We start from the raw sequence: 20,536 nt of genomic DNA, 5'->3' as shown, positions 1-20,536 counted from the left end.
ATTATAATATTCCCTTATAAGCTGGAAACCTAGAACTCTTGCATCAAGAATAGATAACAAGTAATGCCTTCTTGAAATAGCATTGACAACTACATTAGAAGAACCTTGTTTATATGTTGAAACAAAGGAGAAAGACTAGAGGAATTCCACCCATTTAGCGTGCCTTGAACTCATCTTATGTTGGCTACTAAGAAACTTTAAGGCTTGGTGATCGGAATGAAGCACAAATTGTTTAGGCCTTAGGTAATGACTCCAATGATCAAGGGCTTTAACAGTTGCATCAACCTTCAGATCCAGTGACCCCACTGGTCATCAGAGCTTCCCTTAAAATATCTTTTTTCAAACTTTGGTCATCCTTGTATTTGTGTTTAGTTTTATTTTGTCTTTTCCTATCACCTCTACCTTAGTTCATTCCTCTATTTTCGTTAATGTCTGTTGCCAGGTTCTATAAAGTTTTTCTCTTAGGTCTTGTTTCTAGTCTCTTTAAAAAATTTTTTTCTTGCACTACTCTGGTGACCAGTTTGCATTTTCCAAGGTTTTCTTGTTCTTCCTCTTTCTTCTTGGCGGTTTCAATTTGTTTTTGACTTTGACTTTGCTACTCTCAAAATTCAATTTTTCATCTGCTTTGTTTTTCCCTAGTTTCGTGCCTTTCCCCTTTAGTGTATGTAGTAGTCCCTACATTCCTTTTGCAGTGGTTTTTATTCCACTTTGGTGTTGCATAGTCTATTGTTTCCTATTACTTCCTACTTTTCCAAGTTGACTTTTCCTCCTTTTTGCTGAGTATTTTTTTTTGGATAAAGAAATGCCAAACAGGAACGTGTCTTTACTAAACTTTTCTTCTGCATGCATGCATGCAATGCCATTCTACTTCCCTTCTCTTGGTAGCTAATAATGCTGAGGTCAATGCTTCAAATGTCTTAAGAAAGGTGTATTGCAAAGAAGGGATCCTCCACCAAGTCATGAGAGGTTTCCTTCTCGACAACCATTTTTTCAGTGTCTAGCAACCCCTCTCTAATTCCGATGGCTGAAGGCAAGGGCTCTTGGAACAAATTATTTATGAAAAAATTAGCAAATCAAAACATAGAATACATTCCCCCTATGAATAACCTCACTAGTGGAAAATACTCTGTAACCCCTTTTATGCGAACTTTGACGATATGATGCAAGATCCAACATTCAAGAAGATATTTTTCCTAAGATTGAATCAGTTTCATCAATGCAAACCTTGACCCGAATAGATATGAAATCAAACAAACATTGGTATCGTTAATAGTGAATGCCACAAGATGAATCTTGATAAGTTCAAAGGTTGGTAATTCAATAGTATGCAAAAATCGGCCAAAGATCCATTCATAATAAAATAATTCAATTTATATAGTATAGTACCAACTTAACCCTAAAACTACCCATGACCCAATGGACTGCCAAACTTCCCAAGCCCATTATCTAATTAACTACCCAAAACACTAATTAAAAGGTAATATGGCAGTTAGGCTCAATAAAGTCTAGCCTAGTTGCAAATAACACAAAAATTCACAAAAACCAAAAATCCTAAATTTGATAAAAACAAAAACTGCATAATTACACACTGAAATGACTTTTATTTGGACCTACAAATTAGGTGCAACCAGGTTGTTAATATAGAGCTCGAAACAAGCTTCGTGTTAATAGGTTATAGGCCCTATAATTATGGTCATTCAAAGTTGGCCTACGCGTTTTGGATTTCGATTTCTCCCTAGGCTTAGGCCTAAATCAGGTTGACTTCTCTATTGGCTCCTTCAAGCATCCAATCATCCTTGAGTGAGCTAGTTTTAGTCTCTAAGCCCTCCACGAGCCCTACTAAGGCTTGTTGCACCTTTTTAGCTCTGCTTCTCGTAATTGGCCCAATCAGAATGTGTAACGGTTATTCATCCTTAATCTTTATCTCATACAATTTGTGATTTATTTGGATTTTAGGCACAGATTTAGATTAAATTCGAATAGAATTTTATCCTAATCTGTCACCACATGGTTGAGAAAAAAGTCAAACTAGACTTATTCAATCCTATTTGACAAGCATAGTCCAGTGACAATTCAATCTCTACTAGAATACATTAAGATTATCAACAAATAATGCAATTCCTCTAAAGTCTGAATCAACTTTCATATGTATGTGACATATGAGCTCTCTATCAAACTAGTAGTGTTTAGATTCGGGGCGAATCTAGACATAAAGCAAGGTTGACCTTTAGCAAAACATCATAACCACCTGATTGACAAAGTGTTAGTTAACAACTCTAGGCTTTGTCAACTACACAGTTATGCACAATACGATCTCTTCGTTAATCGATACTTCTTGAGGCAGAGACATGGATGCATGTCTATCTTAGTAACTATTTGATATGAACTATTACACAATAATAACCGAATGACTTGGATTGGGCTTCGAGGCAATCCCACTGTGGTCACATATTTGAGTGGTTATTAATGTCTTTTAGTATTCTAAATTGAGATATCATCTCCCATACTCAGAGTGACGAACCATTTATTAATCTATCATAACCTCTATACATATCTCAATATGGCTAATCACCAACTTTATAATTACCTAAATTATGATGACATGTTGAATGACATCAAACTATACCGATCCTTATATGAGATAGTCCAATGATCTCAACTCTAAGGATCATATATACTTGTGAGTTAGAAGATTTATTTTATAAACACTAGAACAACCATCCATACGAAAATCCTCTTATTAGATTAGTCTGATGCATACGTTTACAATATGCACCTATTTATTGCACCAAGCTGTCAGTTAACAGTTTTGACACATGAAAACTGTTGCAACCTTTCAGTTGGATCATTCAAGACTATAATAATCCTATCACTACTACTTGTGCCCTTGGTCTAAGTCATAGTGGAATTATAAATGGTTCTAGTTTGGCCATCTAATATGTTCATAGAGTTCTTATAATCAATCGTCTGATCCCTTTATCACAATTTTACTATTCTAAGGTCATATTATTCATTCAATCATATTATGTAAACATTAATGTGAATGAATAAATATAATTCCTTTTATTAATAAGTAAATTCAATAATACAAATCTACAAACCGATTGACTTTAAGACACTACCCTAATAATGTGCATGTGAAGATACCTTATAAGTCATTTATTTATTAAGTGTTTAACACTCATTTGTTCCTTGTGATTATTTTGCAAATAAGAGATAAGTCATAGGCTGCAAAAGGAGTGAGTGTCACCTAAAGCAGACACTTAAGGAAGGATTATGTACTTTGAGTTATACTTTATACACATTTACCTTGTTATGGGTTTTTGAGGTTTGACTATAGTCTTTATTTGTTAGTCAACACCTTTTGCATGCAATTAATAAAGATTTTTATTCATGCACATTTATTGTTATTAAGTTTATTTTTCACTACATTAAGATTTCAATTGATACGTTGTAAGTAAATTAAGTTAACATATCTCTTTGGATGTATATTCTAGTTAAAGGATATTCATCTTAAGAGGGGTATTACATAGGCACAAAAACAATTTAACTTGATAGGACCAATAAAACCTTTATGCCAAAAAAGAGCACTTAGGAGAGCAACGAGAACAATGACAATCCAACTTGGAGGGATAGTCGAGATAAGGAAAATAGGAAATCACCTCTGAAATGTTTTCATCATGACAATCTACACATGGCTAGAGAGACCCCATGCAAAATAAATTATTTGTGCTTATCAAGGAGAAGAATGAATAAGAGTGGCAACAAAAGGTAAAGATGGGTTCCTTGTAGATTTTGAACGTCATGAAAAAGGTGGACGAGCCAAATACTAAAAAAAAGAGTTGTCTTTATGTGTCAACCAAAGTGGGTGAGCAAAATGTTCTAACATTACTCAATAGAGCACTACTCATAATTTCCTTGAGATAAGCAAACACTAACCAGCTTGGCATCAAATATGAAAAGAGGTAAAGATGTCTCAAGGCAGTGAATTCAAAGACGCCAATTTTTAGTATTGCACAAGACAAAGACAGGGTTAAAGTAGTGCCAATTCTTTTTGTCGCCGTAATGATCAATCTAAAGGAGGGAAACATGAAAATGGTAGTGTTATCTCATGAAGTATCTAATGGCCTAGAGCAAGCATACCTTACATTCATGGTAGTGACAAATGAGCAATCAAGTGTCCAAGGGACATGCCCAAGAAGACTCGAGACACATGTAAGGAAGATGTGGTACCTATTAGGTTACCAAAAAGGGTGTCTACAAAACGAGAAAAGGGATCCCTACACTAAGCCAAAGTTGGAAATCAAGTTATCTGTTATTCTGCCATGCCAAATAATGCCTCTCAAAATGAGGAAATCAAGGAGGCAATACCGAAAGTCGAGGAACGTGTTGGATCCAATCTAAGGTCCCCAAGGAACGTCAATGTCATTTTAAGAGAAACATGACCAATCATGAGGGTAATGCATAAGATATCAAGCACTCCATAATAGTAATAGTTAGGGATAGTTTCAAGTGTTATAGTGTAGGGAGAAGCACAAGCCTTTAGGAGAATGAATAAGGGTAATATTGTCAATCAAAGGTATAAAATAAAACAATTATTTTAGTTTTTTGCCAATTCCAATTTAAATGAATCATTGATCAATTTACTCTGGTGGGAGCGCATTCCCCTTAGCATTGTCATATATTGAAAAGCATATAGCCACTCTGGTACATACATTAACACAAAAAAATAAAAGCCCTAAACATGCCTTTAAGAAAAAAAACTAAAACAAAAAGGTGTGCATATCAATAAAATTGGAATATATTTTTATTTGTTTTTCAGTAGCTAATCACAAACGAGATGCCTATACCCAGCCAAGGCCTAAAGGGAATAGAGTTTATGAGCAAGACAAAACATTCCGCTTATGGAACAGGTTTTTCTTATGGCCAGTGAACATTAATTACAGAATGAGAAGTGCTAAACAAAATCTCATTCTTGGTGTGCCAAAAGACAAAGAAAGTGAGAACAATTGCAATAAAATTGTGTACAACTTTATGCACAAACAATGATATGTTACCATATAATTAAGTGTTGTTTTTATTTTTAATTTAAAACTACCCAATTATATAGTAATATGTCATTATTTATGCACAAAGTAGTGCACATTATTTGTATACATAACATTACTCCCTAAAAACAAGCCTAACTGCTGGTTATCTTGTATAAGACATGATGTAAGAAGCAGATTTACCAAATAATAAACCAGGATCACATTCCAATAAATACTTTATTTACGATTCTGTAGGTTTGGTAATGTACCTAGTTTTCTCTAGCAAAGAACAACACCAAACTTTAAACAAGCAAATGGGATGTTGAAGATGTCTATTTCATGATCATCAAGTACCACGGTTTGGGCAGACGTTAGCAAAATGTGATGGATCACCACAGACATAACACCTTCTACCAGATATGGGATCACCTGTAACTGACACAAAAGTCATATCTAAAGCATGTCCTACACTTCGACTGCCACTGCCACGACCACCTCTCCTGCTTGTAGTAGATGCTAAGCCACTGATGTTTGCATGTGGATTACTCCTTCCCCTTGTGCCACTGTCGAAGTCATCTTCCCATCTGCATTACAGTCAACAGGATAAGCAAATTTGTCAGGACTGCTATTTTGAATTATCCAGTCCATTAAAGAGATTTCTAGGTTTGAAATTCAACTGCCTTCCTACTATATATGTAGCTAAACAATATAAATTTGCTCATACAAACTAACATGAGCTAAAAGTGGTGGATAAGTGAAAACAAATCAAGTATGAATGACATGACAATCACACACTAATGTAACTACAGTGTGTCTTAGTAAATTAAATATTATTCTTTCATTACTGCAAGGAAATCTTCCAAGTGAGAGAGAGAATATGCAAGCTGTTTATATATTCAGCACATGATGAATGCTGTAAGTACTGATTGAAGTCATGATAGTCAGACATCTTAGAAGCATGCAATGGCCACACTGCCTCACCAACTTAACAATTACAGTGTTCCAGTCCAAACCGAAAGATGTACTGAAAAAGCTCTCTGGAAAAATAGAGAAAAGGAAAAAAGAAAGAAAAGCAATAAACCCTTCCCAATCCCAAAAGGCTGCAGGGAGAGAGTATGTTCCAAAAAGGCAAACAACTAAAAACCAAAACAGGAAGCAGAAACGAATCCATATGGTTCCTGTTTAAATGATTCCCTGGAGCAATCAATTTTCAAGGTACTGGTAGACTTACGCGAAGAAATTGCACTCTAGTAATGGACATGAATAGAACCTCCTTCCCTTGTTATTTGCTGTATTAGCAGTTCGCAAAACACATGTAGTTCCACAAGTTGTACATTGCATAGAAGACTCTCCTGCAAAAAAAATTTCAAAAGAGGAAGTACAAGCTCAGCCCAAAAGACAGTTCTGCAGCCATAACAAGCTTCCAAACTGGTTGTAAGTTTAGCTCTTTTCAAAACCGCAAGTATTAATGCCTTTGCAGGCAATAACCCAATACTGATAGTTAATGTCCTGTATATTGAATGGATCTTTTATTACAAATTTGAACACTTAATGCAACAAGATTAAAATCATTTGTGTGTCTCTACAAATTCAAAGTTAAAACTGACCTCCAAGGATATTTACCAAGTTTTTTCTGCAGGTACAATGTGATGTAAAAGCAGAGGAATAATTCAAAATAAAAAAGGAAGAAAGGAGAAAGACAAACTATAAATGGAAAAGTGGAAAGTGGAGAATAAAGAGTTGAAAAGAAAACATCTTTCATAATTTTTTTTTGAATCAACAGGACAAATATCACAGTCCTCTTATTGGGCTTTGATATAGATGAAAGGAAGCACTGAATCTGACTCTAAAACTTGAAAACATAAACAGGATGAATTACACAAAATAACTTGTAAATTTGACTAAAACTTGCATGGAAGAGCTCATAAATTTAACACACAATACAGCCTACAATTTCTATTTTGTAACATAAATTTCAACATAAAATGATAAGGTTTGAAATGCAATTTTACCCTCTAATACAAAAAACATTTCCATTTTAAACTTATATGACACGAGTACAGAATTCAGTTTCTACACAGGCAGATAATCATGTCCTGTTTCCCATCATGAGGAGTAGTCAATGCTAGAGTAAATTCACCAATCAATAATATGTTATGAGAAACATCCTGATGGATGAAAAAACTTTGGGATTTTAGCAGTCATACCACTTTGCATGTTCATTGCTCTAGAGTGATTGTTTCGAGAGCCTGAAAACTGTGAACGGCAATCACTTGAAGTATGCCCTGTTTGCTGGCAGTAAATGCAAGTACGCTGCCAAGTGTTACTTTGTTGAACATTACCAGAAGATACAGTAGGTCCTCGCCCTCTTGCTGGATAAAGAATGAAATATGCAGTAAGAGGTTTTTGTATGTCAGTTTGGGCAGCCACAAAAGAAGAAATACCTGTAAGACTCACATCCTCCCTTTCTAAACAATTAAAAGACAAATTCAATGCAATACTGTTCCTATTTTTTCCACCAAGGATTTCAGCATTAGTAAGATATAGCACTTATACAATGAAATTTTATACATGAATGGCTGAAATATTCAATTGAGATAAACTTACTTACATACAAGTACATACCTGGAATTCGTGAACCAGTTCCACAAATTTCTATTAGCTGTCTAAGTGTCTCATCACAACCACCAATGCAGCCTAATCACACATACAAGAAATTTAGCAAGAGATGAAATCTCCAGCTTCCACAAAATTACAATAATCTCTGATTGAAAAATATAGCATGGAGACGAGAAATTATGGTTGAGTTTGTAATTGCAGCCATAAAATTTGTTGATAGAATGAATATATAAATATTTTTGAGCAGCGATATAATGGAAAAAGAGAATTGTATAAATGCAAGTTTGACACTTTTTTTCCCAGAGAAAAATCCAGATGGCTGGAAGACCAGAAGGAATAAAATGATTTAAGGTAGAGGTTGGCTAAAACTAAAAGATGTTCAACAAGTGAAAATTGCCATTCTCACAAGAGGCATCTCTTAATCTTTAATGCCTACTAGCCAGCAAGAATGCCAATCAAGGCATCCAATTAATGGAATGGAAGATATGGCCCTAATAACCAAGTGAACTCTCTTGAGAATCCAGGAGATTCATACGGTAAGACATTAGAGATTAAGAGATGTGTCCTGTGAGAATATTGTACTACTATGGGCATGCAGCATTGGTCAAGACAACAAGGGTATAATGGGTGAAAGAATTTGGGCTCTGGTTTGCTTGTATAGGATTCGATTGGGTAAAGACTTCTGGGAGATAGTCTAAGTCTGTTCTACCCCATCATTTGGCCAGGATGAAGCTGATCAACTCCTTTCACAACATAGACACATCTAGGTAGAATAAAATACCCCGAATTCATGCTTTACAGTGTAAAGCACATCAACCACTAAATGATAGGTGAGCTACAAAACATTAATAAAAGGAGACACTCAGCCTATAAGGTTTTAGGAAAATCCCTAGAAAATAACGAAAACCGAAAGTATAAATACATATTTTTATTACTTAGATCTTGAAGTCATTCCTATATCATATTTATCTCCAACTTTTAGTTTTCTAACCCAAAGTGGTTCTAAGCAATCAGATTATCTTCATCAGCCTTATCAACATCCATAGATAGGCCTGCTTACTTTCAGCCGATAGCTTCTCAAGCTTCTTGCCATAGTGTTAACTCGAAAACTAGCACAAACATAGATAAGTCAAATGCTCTTTGCAGTTTACATCCTAACAATGGTCCAGGTAAGAGTAAAATTTTCAATTTTTGTTCATTTACGGTTCAAAAAAATTTTAAAGCAATGGCACAGAGTTCATAAAAATTCATGAGCCGCACATACCCAAATGGGTGGCACTGAAGCCAGGTGGTATTTCATGCTGACGAAACTTGAATAGAATCAGGTAAACTGGACCTATTGAGAAAATATATTATCATTACTGACAAAAGAAATCTCTATCTAATTAAATAAGAAAGATCAGTAAGAAGCAGTGAGACTAATAATGAATTTATAAATCAATTGAGATACAGTTTGCTAGTGACCTATGTTGCAACCACTTAAAAAGATCAGCTGCATATCTGTGCCAGACACAATATGTTGTCATAATGGTTTCAGGCATGTGTCTTGACATCAGATAAAACAGCAAAAAATATTCAACATGTCTCATGATAACTACTAAACAAGTTCTGACAATCACAAAAAATACAAGTATAATGAGATGCGTAAAATTGCAGGAGTTCCATGACAAACATGCTACAAAGCTATGTAGCACTGGGCCTTCATACCAACTTGAGATATAAAGGATTATAAGTTAGAACTGATAGCACATCTTCTTCCCACCAAGTAGTTAAAGTGGTTAGATAAATTGCCTCAGACACTTATATAAAATGTCAAAATTACAAATCAGCACACAAAATATGAACTAATGAAAAGTGAAGTAGGAACCAGGAGTGCAAGAGTTGCAAGCGTTAGAGGTTACAGCTGCTTCTGATATAGATCCAGGGAGCCAAACAGCATTCCTGCACTGCACACATAAAGCACAGATCTTGAGAAAAATGCAGACTGAATTATTTTAAATTTTCAATAGTGCTATCTGCATATTTCATGTTGTAATTAACTTGAGAGGGACTAAGTAATTGTTTTGACTGGTAAAAATTGTGTCCAACCGGGAATCATTTTCCATTATCAATTCCTTAAATCTTTAATCAATATTGAAAAATGCTCAGCACCTATTGTTTGGATGCTTAAGTGGAGATATCCATTCAATCAGTGGTCAAGGGATCAGGAAGTGTCTGCATGATATAAATGTACAGATGTGTTTCTAGAGTGTCATATTACAATACCTATGAAATTCGGAGGTGGTTCTAAAGCTAAACATGTAAAATGCAACTAAGGTTCTTAAGCAGCTAACTAAATCATCTGAGTTCACTAACAAGAAGCCATCAAATATATACGCATAATTTCAAAGATTGTTCATATACATAGTGTGGCATTGAATACTCTTTGCACCCAATAAGTTTGCATGAAAACGGCATTTGGTTCTAGTATCAAAAGATTACTTTAGTAATCTATCTATTATTACTAATATTATTTTTGTTCACTTTGTTAGGTAATAAAATATTTTGATAATTTCTATTACTAATAATGATGCAGCAGGTAATATAAAATATAATTTAATTATCACCTTTATTTGTAATTTTGATTTTGTTACAATTATATTCTTACTAATTACTTTTTTAGAACAAAAATAACCTTATTGTTTAATATAACAAGTAATATGAAAAATATTTTCGAATAATTAAACCTAAAAATGTTTAAGTAAAATAATATTTTAGTATTATTTTATTATCCCCAACCAAACACAATAATTACTCATACATACCAATTTTTACTAAATTTTATTAAATATAATAACAATTTATATTTAGTAACCTTCTAAGTAATCTATTTTCATGATAATTTTTTATTTTTAATAATAAAATATACCTGAACCAAAGGCACCTGAAGTACAATTTTTGAAGTGTGTTTATATACATAGAATAACAGATACCCATATTAAGCATGAGGGAGGGCGTGGGTGGAATCCACAAGCCCCATGCCAAAATGAACCTCCATATAATTAAGCACTGCCATTATATGAACATATTCATGTGATCTGCACAAATAATATTGGTGGTGTAGAGATACCCAACTAAAATTAGATCACACATAGCATACCGGTAATTATAAAATAATAGTATTAGTAAAACTTAAGTTTGATGGTGTTGTCCTGCCATATGCTATACTGAAAAGTTTTTCAATAATCCATGATGTGTCCTACCCATATAATATGCTCGGTTAGAACCTTTTTATAAATAAATATTCAAATAAAAAGTACACCAACCTGTGGATAAGCCACACATCCAACCATGAAATTGCCATCCTGTAAAGAACAATAAAATGATATTAGTTTATGAGAAATTGAGTTACGATATTGCTTACAACTGAATGCTATATTACAAACTCATTATAATACCAAGAATCAAGAGAGGAATAAATCCCAACCAATTTTTGTACCTCATCCCCAAGGATAGACATATGTATATATACAACAAAAACATAAACAATGCCGCTATTTATTAATTCAGTAAATATTTTGTAAGAATTATTACCTTGTTTTGCCTAAGCACCATATTTGATTCTTGGCAAATACCACATCGACGAACAACTTCCCCAATTGCTCGCTGCTCATCACCACCAGATCTACAAGTTTTAAAGGTTTGCATTAATAAGTGAAATGTCTATTATCCACCAAAGCAGTAGGAAGGTAAGGAACAACCTCTCAAAGAAAATTCCCATTGCTTCTATGAGTTTTGCTTTTTTCATCCTCGCCTGCCATGATTTCAGTTTAGTTATAGACAAAATATGAGCTTAGGAAAATATGGAAAAAGAAAAACTTTTTGAAGAAATTTGGAAAAATAAATAAATAACAGAGAGAAAGAAGCATGGACTAAATTTGAAGAATATGTGTTGAGTACAAAACAGTCAACAGCAAAGCTTTGAAGTAACATAATTGTTTTCCTATGTGTGTGTGTAAAAATTAATTGAACCACGACAAAAAAAGATTAGTTCTAATAAGACAATAATAATGACAGTCTTAAAATGCAGGGTAAAATTAACTGAACCTTGTGGTTTATTTAAATCCCAAGTAGACCACTATGGTTTTTGAAATAGAAACCTACCATCTCAGAGGTAGGTTTCCACATCTAAAATACTCTTAAGGCAACACCCTGTGATGCAGCCAAGTTCCCAACTTGACTCAACAATACAATTCCCCAAACTGAGGTTAGTGATCTCCCAACACCATCAAATTCAGCAGGCCAATTTAGTGTAACATAGGTAAATAATCACTCACTGTGTTTACAGAATTTAATAAACAAAGGAGATACGAGTGATAACACACACTCTCTTGCACATGCAGGTGCACATAGTGCACACTATCACTCATACACAATGGCACACTAACACGCTTTATGTAAAATAGACAATTTTTTATACGATCCATTAACCCGACACGATACAACAAAAGAAAAAATCAAGTTAGCGTTGAGTTTCTTTTACAAGAAATATAGTTTGGGTCAACCCAAACTGAAATTTGGTTATGCTCAAGTTGACACGAAGCCAACCTAAAGTGACAAGAATGGTTTTCTTTAATGGAAAACTATTAAAAAAACACATTAGATACAAATATATTTTGTATCATGATAATATAACAATTCACTTGTAACTTATAATCAGGTGAAAGGTTTCAATGAATTCACATTGGATACAAATCTAAGAACTTTTCATTACACTGATAATTAAAACATGCTCATTAGTTAAAAATAGTAAAAAGTGATTTTAAGCATCAGGTAATTCAACTTAATTATTTGACTTACATTAATGTTATATATACACATAAGAAACTTTATTTTAACTACTAAAGTATTACTCATATAATTATAATACAAATAATTAATATTAATTATAAATTCCATCAATACAATTTAAATATTATTAAGATAAATATAATAATAAAACAAAATTATTACAAATAAATAAATAAGTAAAAGAGTAGTTATGACTCAAGAAATAGATATTAGTTCTAACAACTAATATATTGTAATAAATCATTTTTCTTATAAAAATATTGATTGATAGGGTATATAAAGATAATTTTTAGTAAATATAATTACATTATTCAAGTATTTTTGCTATGATTGTGTTAGGACTTCATATAATGGCAGGGCACAAAACCAAGACAGAGAGGAAGACACAAAAGCAAGGCAGCAACTAGACCACTGTGAAAATGCAGACACGTGGCAAATAAAATCGAGGGTAGTTAAAAAAGAAAGGGGTATAGAAATAGAAGAAAAGAAGGTGAGAGGGGAGAGACATTTTTCAGGAAAGAATCAGCAGCTTCGGCTGAGAAGGAGAGTACTTAGCCTCTAAAAAGCTAGGCCATTTGGGGAGAAGAGAAATCAGAAAAAGAAGCAGAGAAAGAGAGCCCAACCTCACGAATGTTGGTGATAGAGCCCTAAGCTTGGAGTTTCTTTCGGTGTTTAGTTTCCTGGTTTTATCTTTATTATTAAATTGGTTTGTAAGAGAAAACAGAGTTATATTCGGATTCCTGGATGTTATTTTCATTAGTGTCTTAGATACATTCTGAAATCTTAATTTATCATTTGTTTTAATACAACTCTCCTTACAGCATTTGCTGTTATATTGCTCTTGTATCTGCTTTCATCTGATCGTTGTATCAGCCATATACTTCAAATCAGGAGCTTCCGAGCCGCCTACCAAAAATCAACTCTAGGTACCTAACAAATGGTATCAGAGCACCTTCCTGGGTAGATTTGGAATTGGGAAAAATGGAGTTGAAAAACAGAAACATGGCAGATAAAAGTAGAGACATGAACAAAAACTGGAGAGAGATTTTTGAAGACGCTTTGTGGATTGCCCAAAAGTTGGGTCTCTCTTCTGCAAATAAACTGCAGGAGCATTTGAGAGAGCTTGAGCCGCCAACAACAGTCCAAAAACAGGAAATAGAGAGCAAGAAAGATAGGTCAATTGAAATGGGAGATTTTGACAGAGGGGCATCAATATCCAGGGATGATGAAGCAATCTTCGGCAAAATCAAGGTAGATATGGTGGAAACAGTACATTTCGATAGGGGTTTTACTGGTTCTGACAAAGTCCAGCCACTTGAATCAACTCCCATGCTCAACCTTCATGCTTTTCGGTCAAAAGAGATGAAAACCAGTGTTGGAAGCGTGAAGAAAAGAAAGGAAAAGGAAGCTGCAGGTGGAAAGGAAGAAGAAAAAGTGGGAATTAAAAACCCTACCCGAATTTCACCTAATCTAGAAACCCAACCCAACCCAAAAGTCCTATCACATAATTCAAACCCAAACCAATTTCAATATAAACCCAACTTTAGTTTCCACAAATCAAACCCAACCCAACTTTCATTTTTTATTAATCACCCCATTAACCAAACCAAAATATATGACCCAAGCCCAAGTGTTGTACATTCACCCACCCTATTTCCGATTGCTTTTCCACAAGCTTAACACATATTTTACATTTTAAAAAACCCACATCCCAGCCCAAAATCTTACTCCACAAAATCTCAAATTTAAAAACCCAAAATCCAATTGAAATAAGCTTAGGAAATTGTTGCCCAAGCCACAAAATTTTCCCCAGCCGCACCTTCTTTTCACCCCAACAACAACTAAATTTACATAACCCAACTCAAACCGCCACAACCCAAATCCAACCTACTTACAACCCACTAATCAAGCCCATAGTTAGAACCCATCCCACTTATAATCACAATTATAACCCACAACCTCTCACACATGACCTCAAACCCATTAACTTATCTACCAATATCCAACCACCCCAGAACCATAATCTCCCTTCACATAACCTATGGATTTCCTTTTTTTTTCACCATTCCAACAGCTACATTTGAGCACTAGCAATTCCTTCCCCCAACAACGACGACCACAACATAGTAACTTGTCAGTTGGACTTTCAAACGACAACCACTGCAACTCTGGAAAATTATCAAATATTGTCACAACTTTTGTGCTTACTAATTGTGAGAAGTTTTTTATCAAAAGGCAAAACCTACTTCCCTTTGAAATCGCTCAAGAGAGTTTTTCAAGAATAAAGGTGAAGTATCCTAGCTTTCACCTTGACAAGGTGATTCTCGTTGGGCGGGGTATTGTCAAGACTTCATATAATGGCAGGGCACAAAACTAAGGCACACCACAAAAGCAAGACAGAGAGGAAGACACAAAAGCAAGGCAGCAACTGAACCACTGTGAAAATGCAGACACGTGGCAAATAAAATCGAGGGTAGTTAGAGGAGAAAGGGGTATAAAAATAGAAGAAATGAAAGTGAGAGGGGAGAGACATTTTTCAGGAAAGAATCGGCAGCTTCGGCTGAGAAGGAGAGTACCTAGCCTCTCGAACGCTAGGCCATTTGGGGAGAAGAAAAATCAAAAGAAGAAGCAGAGAAGGAGAGTCCAGCCTCTTGAATGCTGGTGATGGAGCCCTGAGCTTAGAGTTTCTTTTAGTGTTTAGTTTCCTGGTTTTATCTTTATTATTAAACTGGTTTGTAAGAGAAAACAGAGTTATATTTGGATTTCTGAATGTTATTTTCATTAGTGTCTTAGATACATTCTGAAATCTTAATTTATCGTTTGTTTTAATACAACTCTCCTTACAACATTTACTTTTATATTGCTCTTGTATCTGCTTTCATCTGATCGTTGTATCAGTCATATACTTCAAATCAGGAGCTTCCGAGCCATCTACCAAAAATCAACTCTAGGTACCTAACAGATTGTTCCTTCCATCTTTCATTTAATAAAGTGTTTATCAATCTTCATATGCCTTGTCCTATCACGGTGTAATGGATTATGAGTTATACTTAAAGTTGCCTTATTATCATGGTAAAGTTTCATAGGGAGCTCCTTTGTAACTTTTAATTCTTCAAGTACAAGTTCCAGCCATATCATCTCACATTTTCCATGGGTAATTGCTCTAAACTTTGGTTTAACACTGCTTCATGCAATAACATTCCGATTTTTACCAAATAAATTACCCAAAAATAGAATGTGATAACCTGACATAAAGCATCTATCAAATATAAAACCTACCAAATCTACATCTATGTACCCTTCAATACTTTTTGTTTTGTTTTTTTTTTTTTGTTGTCTTGAAATTAGTTCCTTGCTCAAAGATCCCTTAAGTTGTTTGAGAATCCTATACATTGCATCCATGTGTTAAGGATCACGCATGTATTGACTTACTATAGTAATAACGAAAGAAATATTCAATCTAGTATAAGAAATATAAATCAACTTCCCTACTAGAAGTTGATACATTAGTTGTCAACAGTAGAACCATTCTTGTCAGTTCCTAGTCATAGATCATATTTCTTACAAAAATAGTAGTTGTCATAAATCAAGAATGATTATTCAATTATTTCTGTGATCATTGTTTACCTTTACCAAAAGGCCAAAGAGCTCTTGGTTTAATCTTTGAAATACTTAAAAGAGTCACAGTTCCAAAACCAACCCAAGCAAGAAGAAAAAGAGACTATCATATCTTAAATGCCAATGCTTTGCATTTTAATAATATATATGTTTGGGGAAACATAAAGCACAAGGAGACTCATCAATCCATTTATCCTTTTGTGAAATTTCTCTTCATTTCCAAGATTCCACTATATGAGGGCTAAAAAACATCTGGACTCTTTTTCCCATTTTACCATGTAGCAACCTTTAATCTAGTATTTCATTCATACTTTAATGTGTATTAATAATGTTTAATGAGAACAGAATCATCACATCATTAGTTTTTGGGTGAATTAATGTCATTATAGTAATCATGATAGTCAATATAGTTTACCCCAAAATGCATGTTCATGCATTTAAGCAATTGTTTCATCAATTAACAATTTCCTCTCAACTTTTCCTCTCTCACAATAAAACTTACAGAAAGAATGTGTCTATAAGGTACATCCTACCGATTCTACTTTTCATATTTTCTTATGAAAGGAAAATCAGGGGGAAATGTGCGTAAATATAGAGTACTTCAGAAAAATGAATAAAGATGATTAGAACTAATATTACTTTCACGGTTCTTGTGAAAGGAAAACTCAAGGAAAAACAATAATCAAATATAGTATGATATCAAAAGAAAGAATAAAAATCTTATGATAATTTTCTTACAATATCTTGTAAAAAGCTTTTTTTTTTTCCTCGGGAAACAAAAATACCTTTTTTTTAATATTGTCGAAAAAATTTGCAAGGTTATCAAATTAGATACAATTCCTCTACAAAATAATGACTTAGTGATAGTAAATATGGTAAATAAAACTATGTGCTCTTACAATAAATACCAATTTGGATGATAATAATTATGTGTCACAATATAATAGGATGATTTTGAATTAATAATAAAGTGATCCTCAATCACATGATGATCACTTTATTATCCAAATTGATACCAAAATTATAATAAAGTGATACTTATTTTAGTGCACATAACATCACTAAAAAATAATTTATAATGCCTCTCACAAGAAAAGTTAATTAATACCACCTCAATCACCAAATATCAACCTCCATAACCAAATTTAGAAACCAAACCATACAGGCCAAAAATTTGTTAGGACTTAATTATAATAATAATAATTATTATTATTATTATTGTAATAATGATAATGATAATTAATTAATTAATTAAGATAATATTATATTAGGATAATAATAATATTATTAATTGATTAAGATAATGCTATCTTAGGATAAAATAAATGATTAAAATAAGATATTTAATATTATAATAAGATTAGGATAATATTTAATGAGTTATATAAAGGGGAGTAAGTATTGTAATAGGGGAGAAAATATTTGTTATTTAGGTATTGAACAGCCATCGGCTGATAGGGAAGCGATGGCCTTAAGGGAGGAGCCAATACCTCTCATTTATTGTTAGTATTGTTTATTTAATATAGTATTTTTCTATTGGGTTTCTATCAAAATGGTATTAGAGTACGTTAGATTTGGGCAAAAGTATGGAAAATAAAAGTATGGACTTAAAGAAGATTATAAGGATGGTTATGACTGAGTTGGATACCATGATTGCTCGTCTGGATAAGTTGAGCAGGTTAGGGCATATGAGGGAATTGAAGGAGCTGCTACCATCGTCGACATCTATGAAAGAAGACATGGAAAGGGAGGAGATTGAGGAAGACAATGAGATTAAAGCCCGATCATCATTGCCGCCATTTGAGGAGGAAGATGAAGAAGTCATAAAAAAATTTACTCAACTACCATTGCTGTTGTCTAAGGAGGAATATATAAAACAATTTGTCAACTACTATCGTCGTTGTCTGAAGAAGAAGTCATAAAAAAACTGTGATTGACAACGAAGACAACAAGATCAAGGTTGGACTAGGAGTTCTTGCGGTAGATAACAATGAATTTGGCAAGAAAAAGGTTCCAAGGTTGGGATTTGAAATATATGCAAAGAACGATGTCAGAGTAGTGCTTTTGGCAATGGCAAACATGAAGTTAACTTTGGTGACCACTGTGAAATTTAGGGTTCATTCACTTCTTTACTATTATGTACAAATCAGCCCTAATATATATACACATAAGGCAGTAACAGACTGTTTAATTTAAGGAATTTGTTTCCTTCTTAAAGAAGGAAATTAATAACAAATCATCTAAAAATAGGAAACCTAAATATACACCATAATTAAAATATTAAGATCCTTAAAAAATAGTAACAATATCTCTAACAGCTACAATATCTCCAACACTCCCCCTCAAGCTGGGTTGTATATGTTTATTAGACCCAGCTTGCTACATAAACCGTCAAATACAACTCTAGGAATTGGCTTGGTGAGTATGTCTGCATTCTGTAATGATGAGGAGATATAGATAGGTTCAACTATCCCTCCTTCTAGTTTTTCCTTGATGAAATGCTTGTCAATTTCAACATGTTTGGTTCGGTCATGCTGAACCGGGTTCTTGGCAATGCTTATTGCTGATTGGCTATCACTTAGTAGCTTGATTGAACCATCTATAGGAACCTTTAACTCAACTAGCAATCGTTTCAGCCATATTCCTTCACAAATCCCTTGAGCCATGGCTCTAAACTCGGCCTCAGCACTGCTTCTCGCCACAACTAACTGCTTTTTACTCCTCCAAGTTGTTAAATTACCCCAGACATAAGTACACAACCCTGAAGTAGATCTTCTATCAGCTATAGATCTAGCCCAATCTGCATCTAAGTATACTTCAACTCCTCTCGCTGCATTTTTCTTGAAAAATAGTCCCTTACCAAGTGTCATTTTTAGGTATCTCAGTATCCTTTGAATTGCTGTCATATGTTCCTCAGTAGGATTATTCATGTATTGACTTACAGCACTCATCGAGAAGGCAATATCAGGTCTTGTATGAGAAAGATAGATCAACTTCCCTACAAGTCTTTGATACCTCCCCTTTTCAATAGGAGCACTGTCTTGAATTGACCCAAGTTTAGTAGTAGAGTCCATTGGTGTGTCGGTTGGTTTGCAGTCAAGCATGGCAGTGTTTTTCAGTAGGTCTAACACATACTTCCTTTGTGAGACAAAAATTCCTTTCTTTGACCTAGCTATCTCCATCCCAAGGAAGTACTTAAGGTTTCCTAGATCTTTGATCTCGAACTCTTTTGTAAGAACATTTTTAATTCTAGGTATTTCCTCTTTATCGTCCCCTATAAGCACAATATCGTCCACATAGACTATTAATACTACCATCTTACCAACCGAAGAATGTTTTATGAACATTGTGTGATCTGTCTGTCCTTGAGTGTACCCATGCTATTTTAGCACCTTAGAAAATCTCTCAAACCATGCTCTTGGAGATTGTTTGAGTCCATACAACGATCTCTTCAACCTGCACACCTTTCCTCTATTAGCAGCACTTTCAGTCCAAGGAGGAACCTCCATATACACCTTTTCTTCTAGATTGACGTTCAAAAATGCATTTTTGACATCTAGTAGGTATAAAGGCCAGTCAAGATTTGCTGCTAGAGATAATAGAACCGAATAGAATTCAACTTTACCACAAGTGCAAAAGTTTCCAGATAGTTGATGTCATATGACTGAGTGAATCCTTTAGCAACCAATCTTGCTTTAAACCTCTCAATGCTGCCATCAGCTTTGGTTTTCACAATGAAGACCCAATTGCAACCAACTGGCTTCTTTCCACTCGGCAAATCACATAGTTCCCAGGTTTGGTTCTTCTCTAGGGCTTTCAATTCTTCTTCTACAACCTTCTTCCATTCGATCACTAACAATGCTTCTTGCACACTATTGGGAATGTGTATGTCTGAGATTTTTGCAATGAAGGACCTATACCCTTGAGACAACCCATCATGACTGACATATTTGCTAACAGGATATAACGACCTACTTCTGCAGTCTCTCAGCCCTTTTCGAATTGCAATAGGCAAATCACCATCAGTTTGTGCATTTTCAAAACCTATACTGTTAGAAGAATCTTTATCTTCAACTTGTGTATGAATTTCATGAGACTTGGACTCAGGTTCAGATGTTTGAAGTGGTATAAGTTGTGTCTAAACCTCTATTTCCTTCTGTCTTCCCCGTCTCCTTTGATAAACAATTATGTTTTGATCATCAGCAGTAAATGTAGGTTTCTTACGCTCACTAACAGAAGGGTTATTATCTTGATCAGTCTGATTAGATTGAACAACACTAGGATGGTCTAACAAGTCTGATTTTGGCTGACTAGGTTGACTAGGAGGCTGTTTTAGACTAACACTAGAACTGTCAAGAAATTCAATATCATAAGGAGTCAAAAACATATCATCCAAACTCTCAAGTGTTGAAGATGAAGTCAAGATAGGTCTCTCAAAA

The 20,536-nt window shown here is 34.2% G+C and overlaps 1 protein-coding gene across 2 annotated transcripts in view; it reads right to left on the bottom strand.

Moving 5' to 3' along the window:
- Nucleotides 1-5,215: 5,215 nt before the first annotated feature.
- LOC123224869 (DNA topoisomerase 3-alpha) overlaps nt 5,216-20,536 on the bottom strand; it is a 30,819-nt gene continuing 15,498 nt past the window's right edge. The window contains exons 16-24 of one of the 2 annotated variants that reach the window (XM_044648618.1): nt 11,390-11,442; nt 11,223-11,313; nt 10,955-10,993; nt 9,517-9,595; nt 8,914-8,985; nt 7,656-7,727; nt 7,238-7,402; nt 6,262-6,382; nt 5,216-5,614 (exon numbers count right to left, since the gene is read on the bottom strand). In XM_044648618.1, coding sequence (XP_044504553.1) covers nt 5,377-5,614; nt 6,262-6,382; nt 7,238-7,402; nt 7,656-7,727; nt 8,914-8,985; nt 9,517-9,595; nt 10,955-10,993; nt 11,223-11,313; nt 11,390-11,442 — 930 coding nt within the window. In that variant the 3' untranslated portion in view covers nt 5,216-5,376. The remainder of the gene's footprint in view (nt 5,615-6,261; nt 6,383-7,237; nt 7,403-7,655; nt 7,728-8,913; nt 8,986-9,516; nt 9,596-10,954; nt 10,994-11,222; nt 11,314-11,389; nt 11,443-20,536) is intronic. The other variant, XM_044648626.1, reaches the window with a different exon arrangement.

The sequence above is a fragment of the Mangifera indica genome, chromosome 1 (assembly GCF_011075055.1).
Source record: "Mangifera indica cultivar Alphonso chromosome 1, CATAS_Mindica_2.1, whole genome shotgun sequence".
Classification (NCBI taxonomy): Eukaryota; Viridiplantae; Streptophyta; class Magnoliopsida; order Sapindales; family Anacardiaceae; genus Mangifera; species Mangifera indica.
This window is presented reverse-complemented; position numbering and strand designations above follow the sequence as displayed.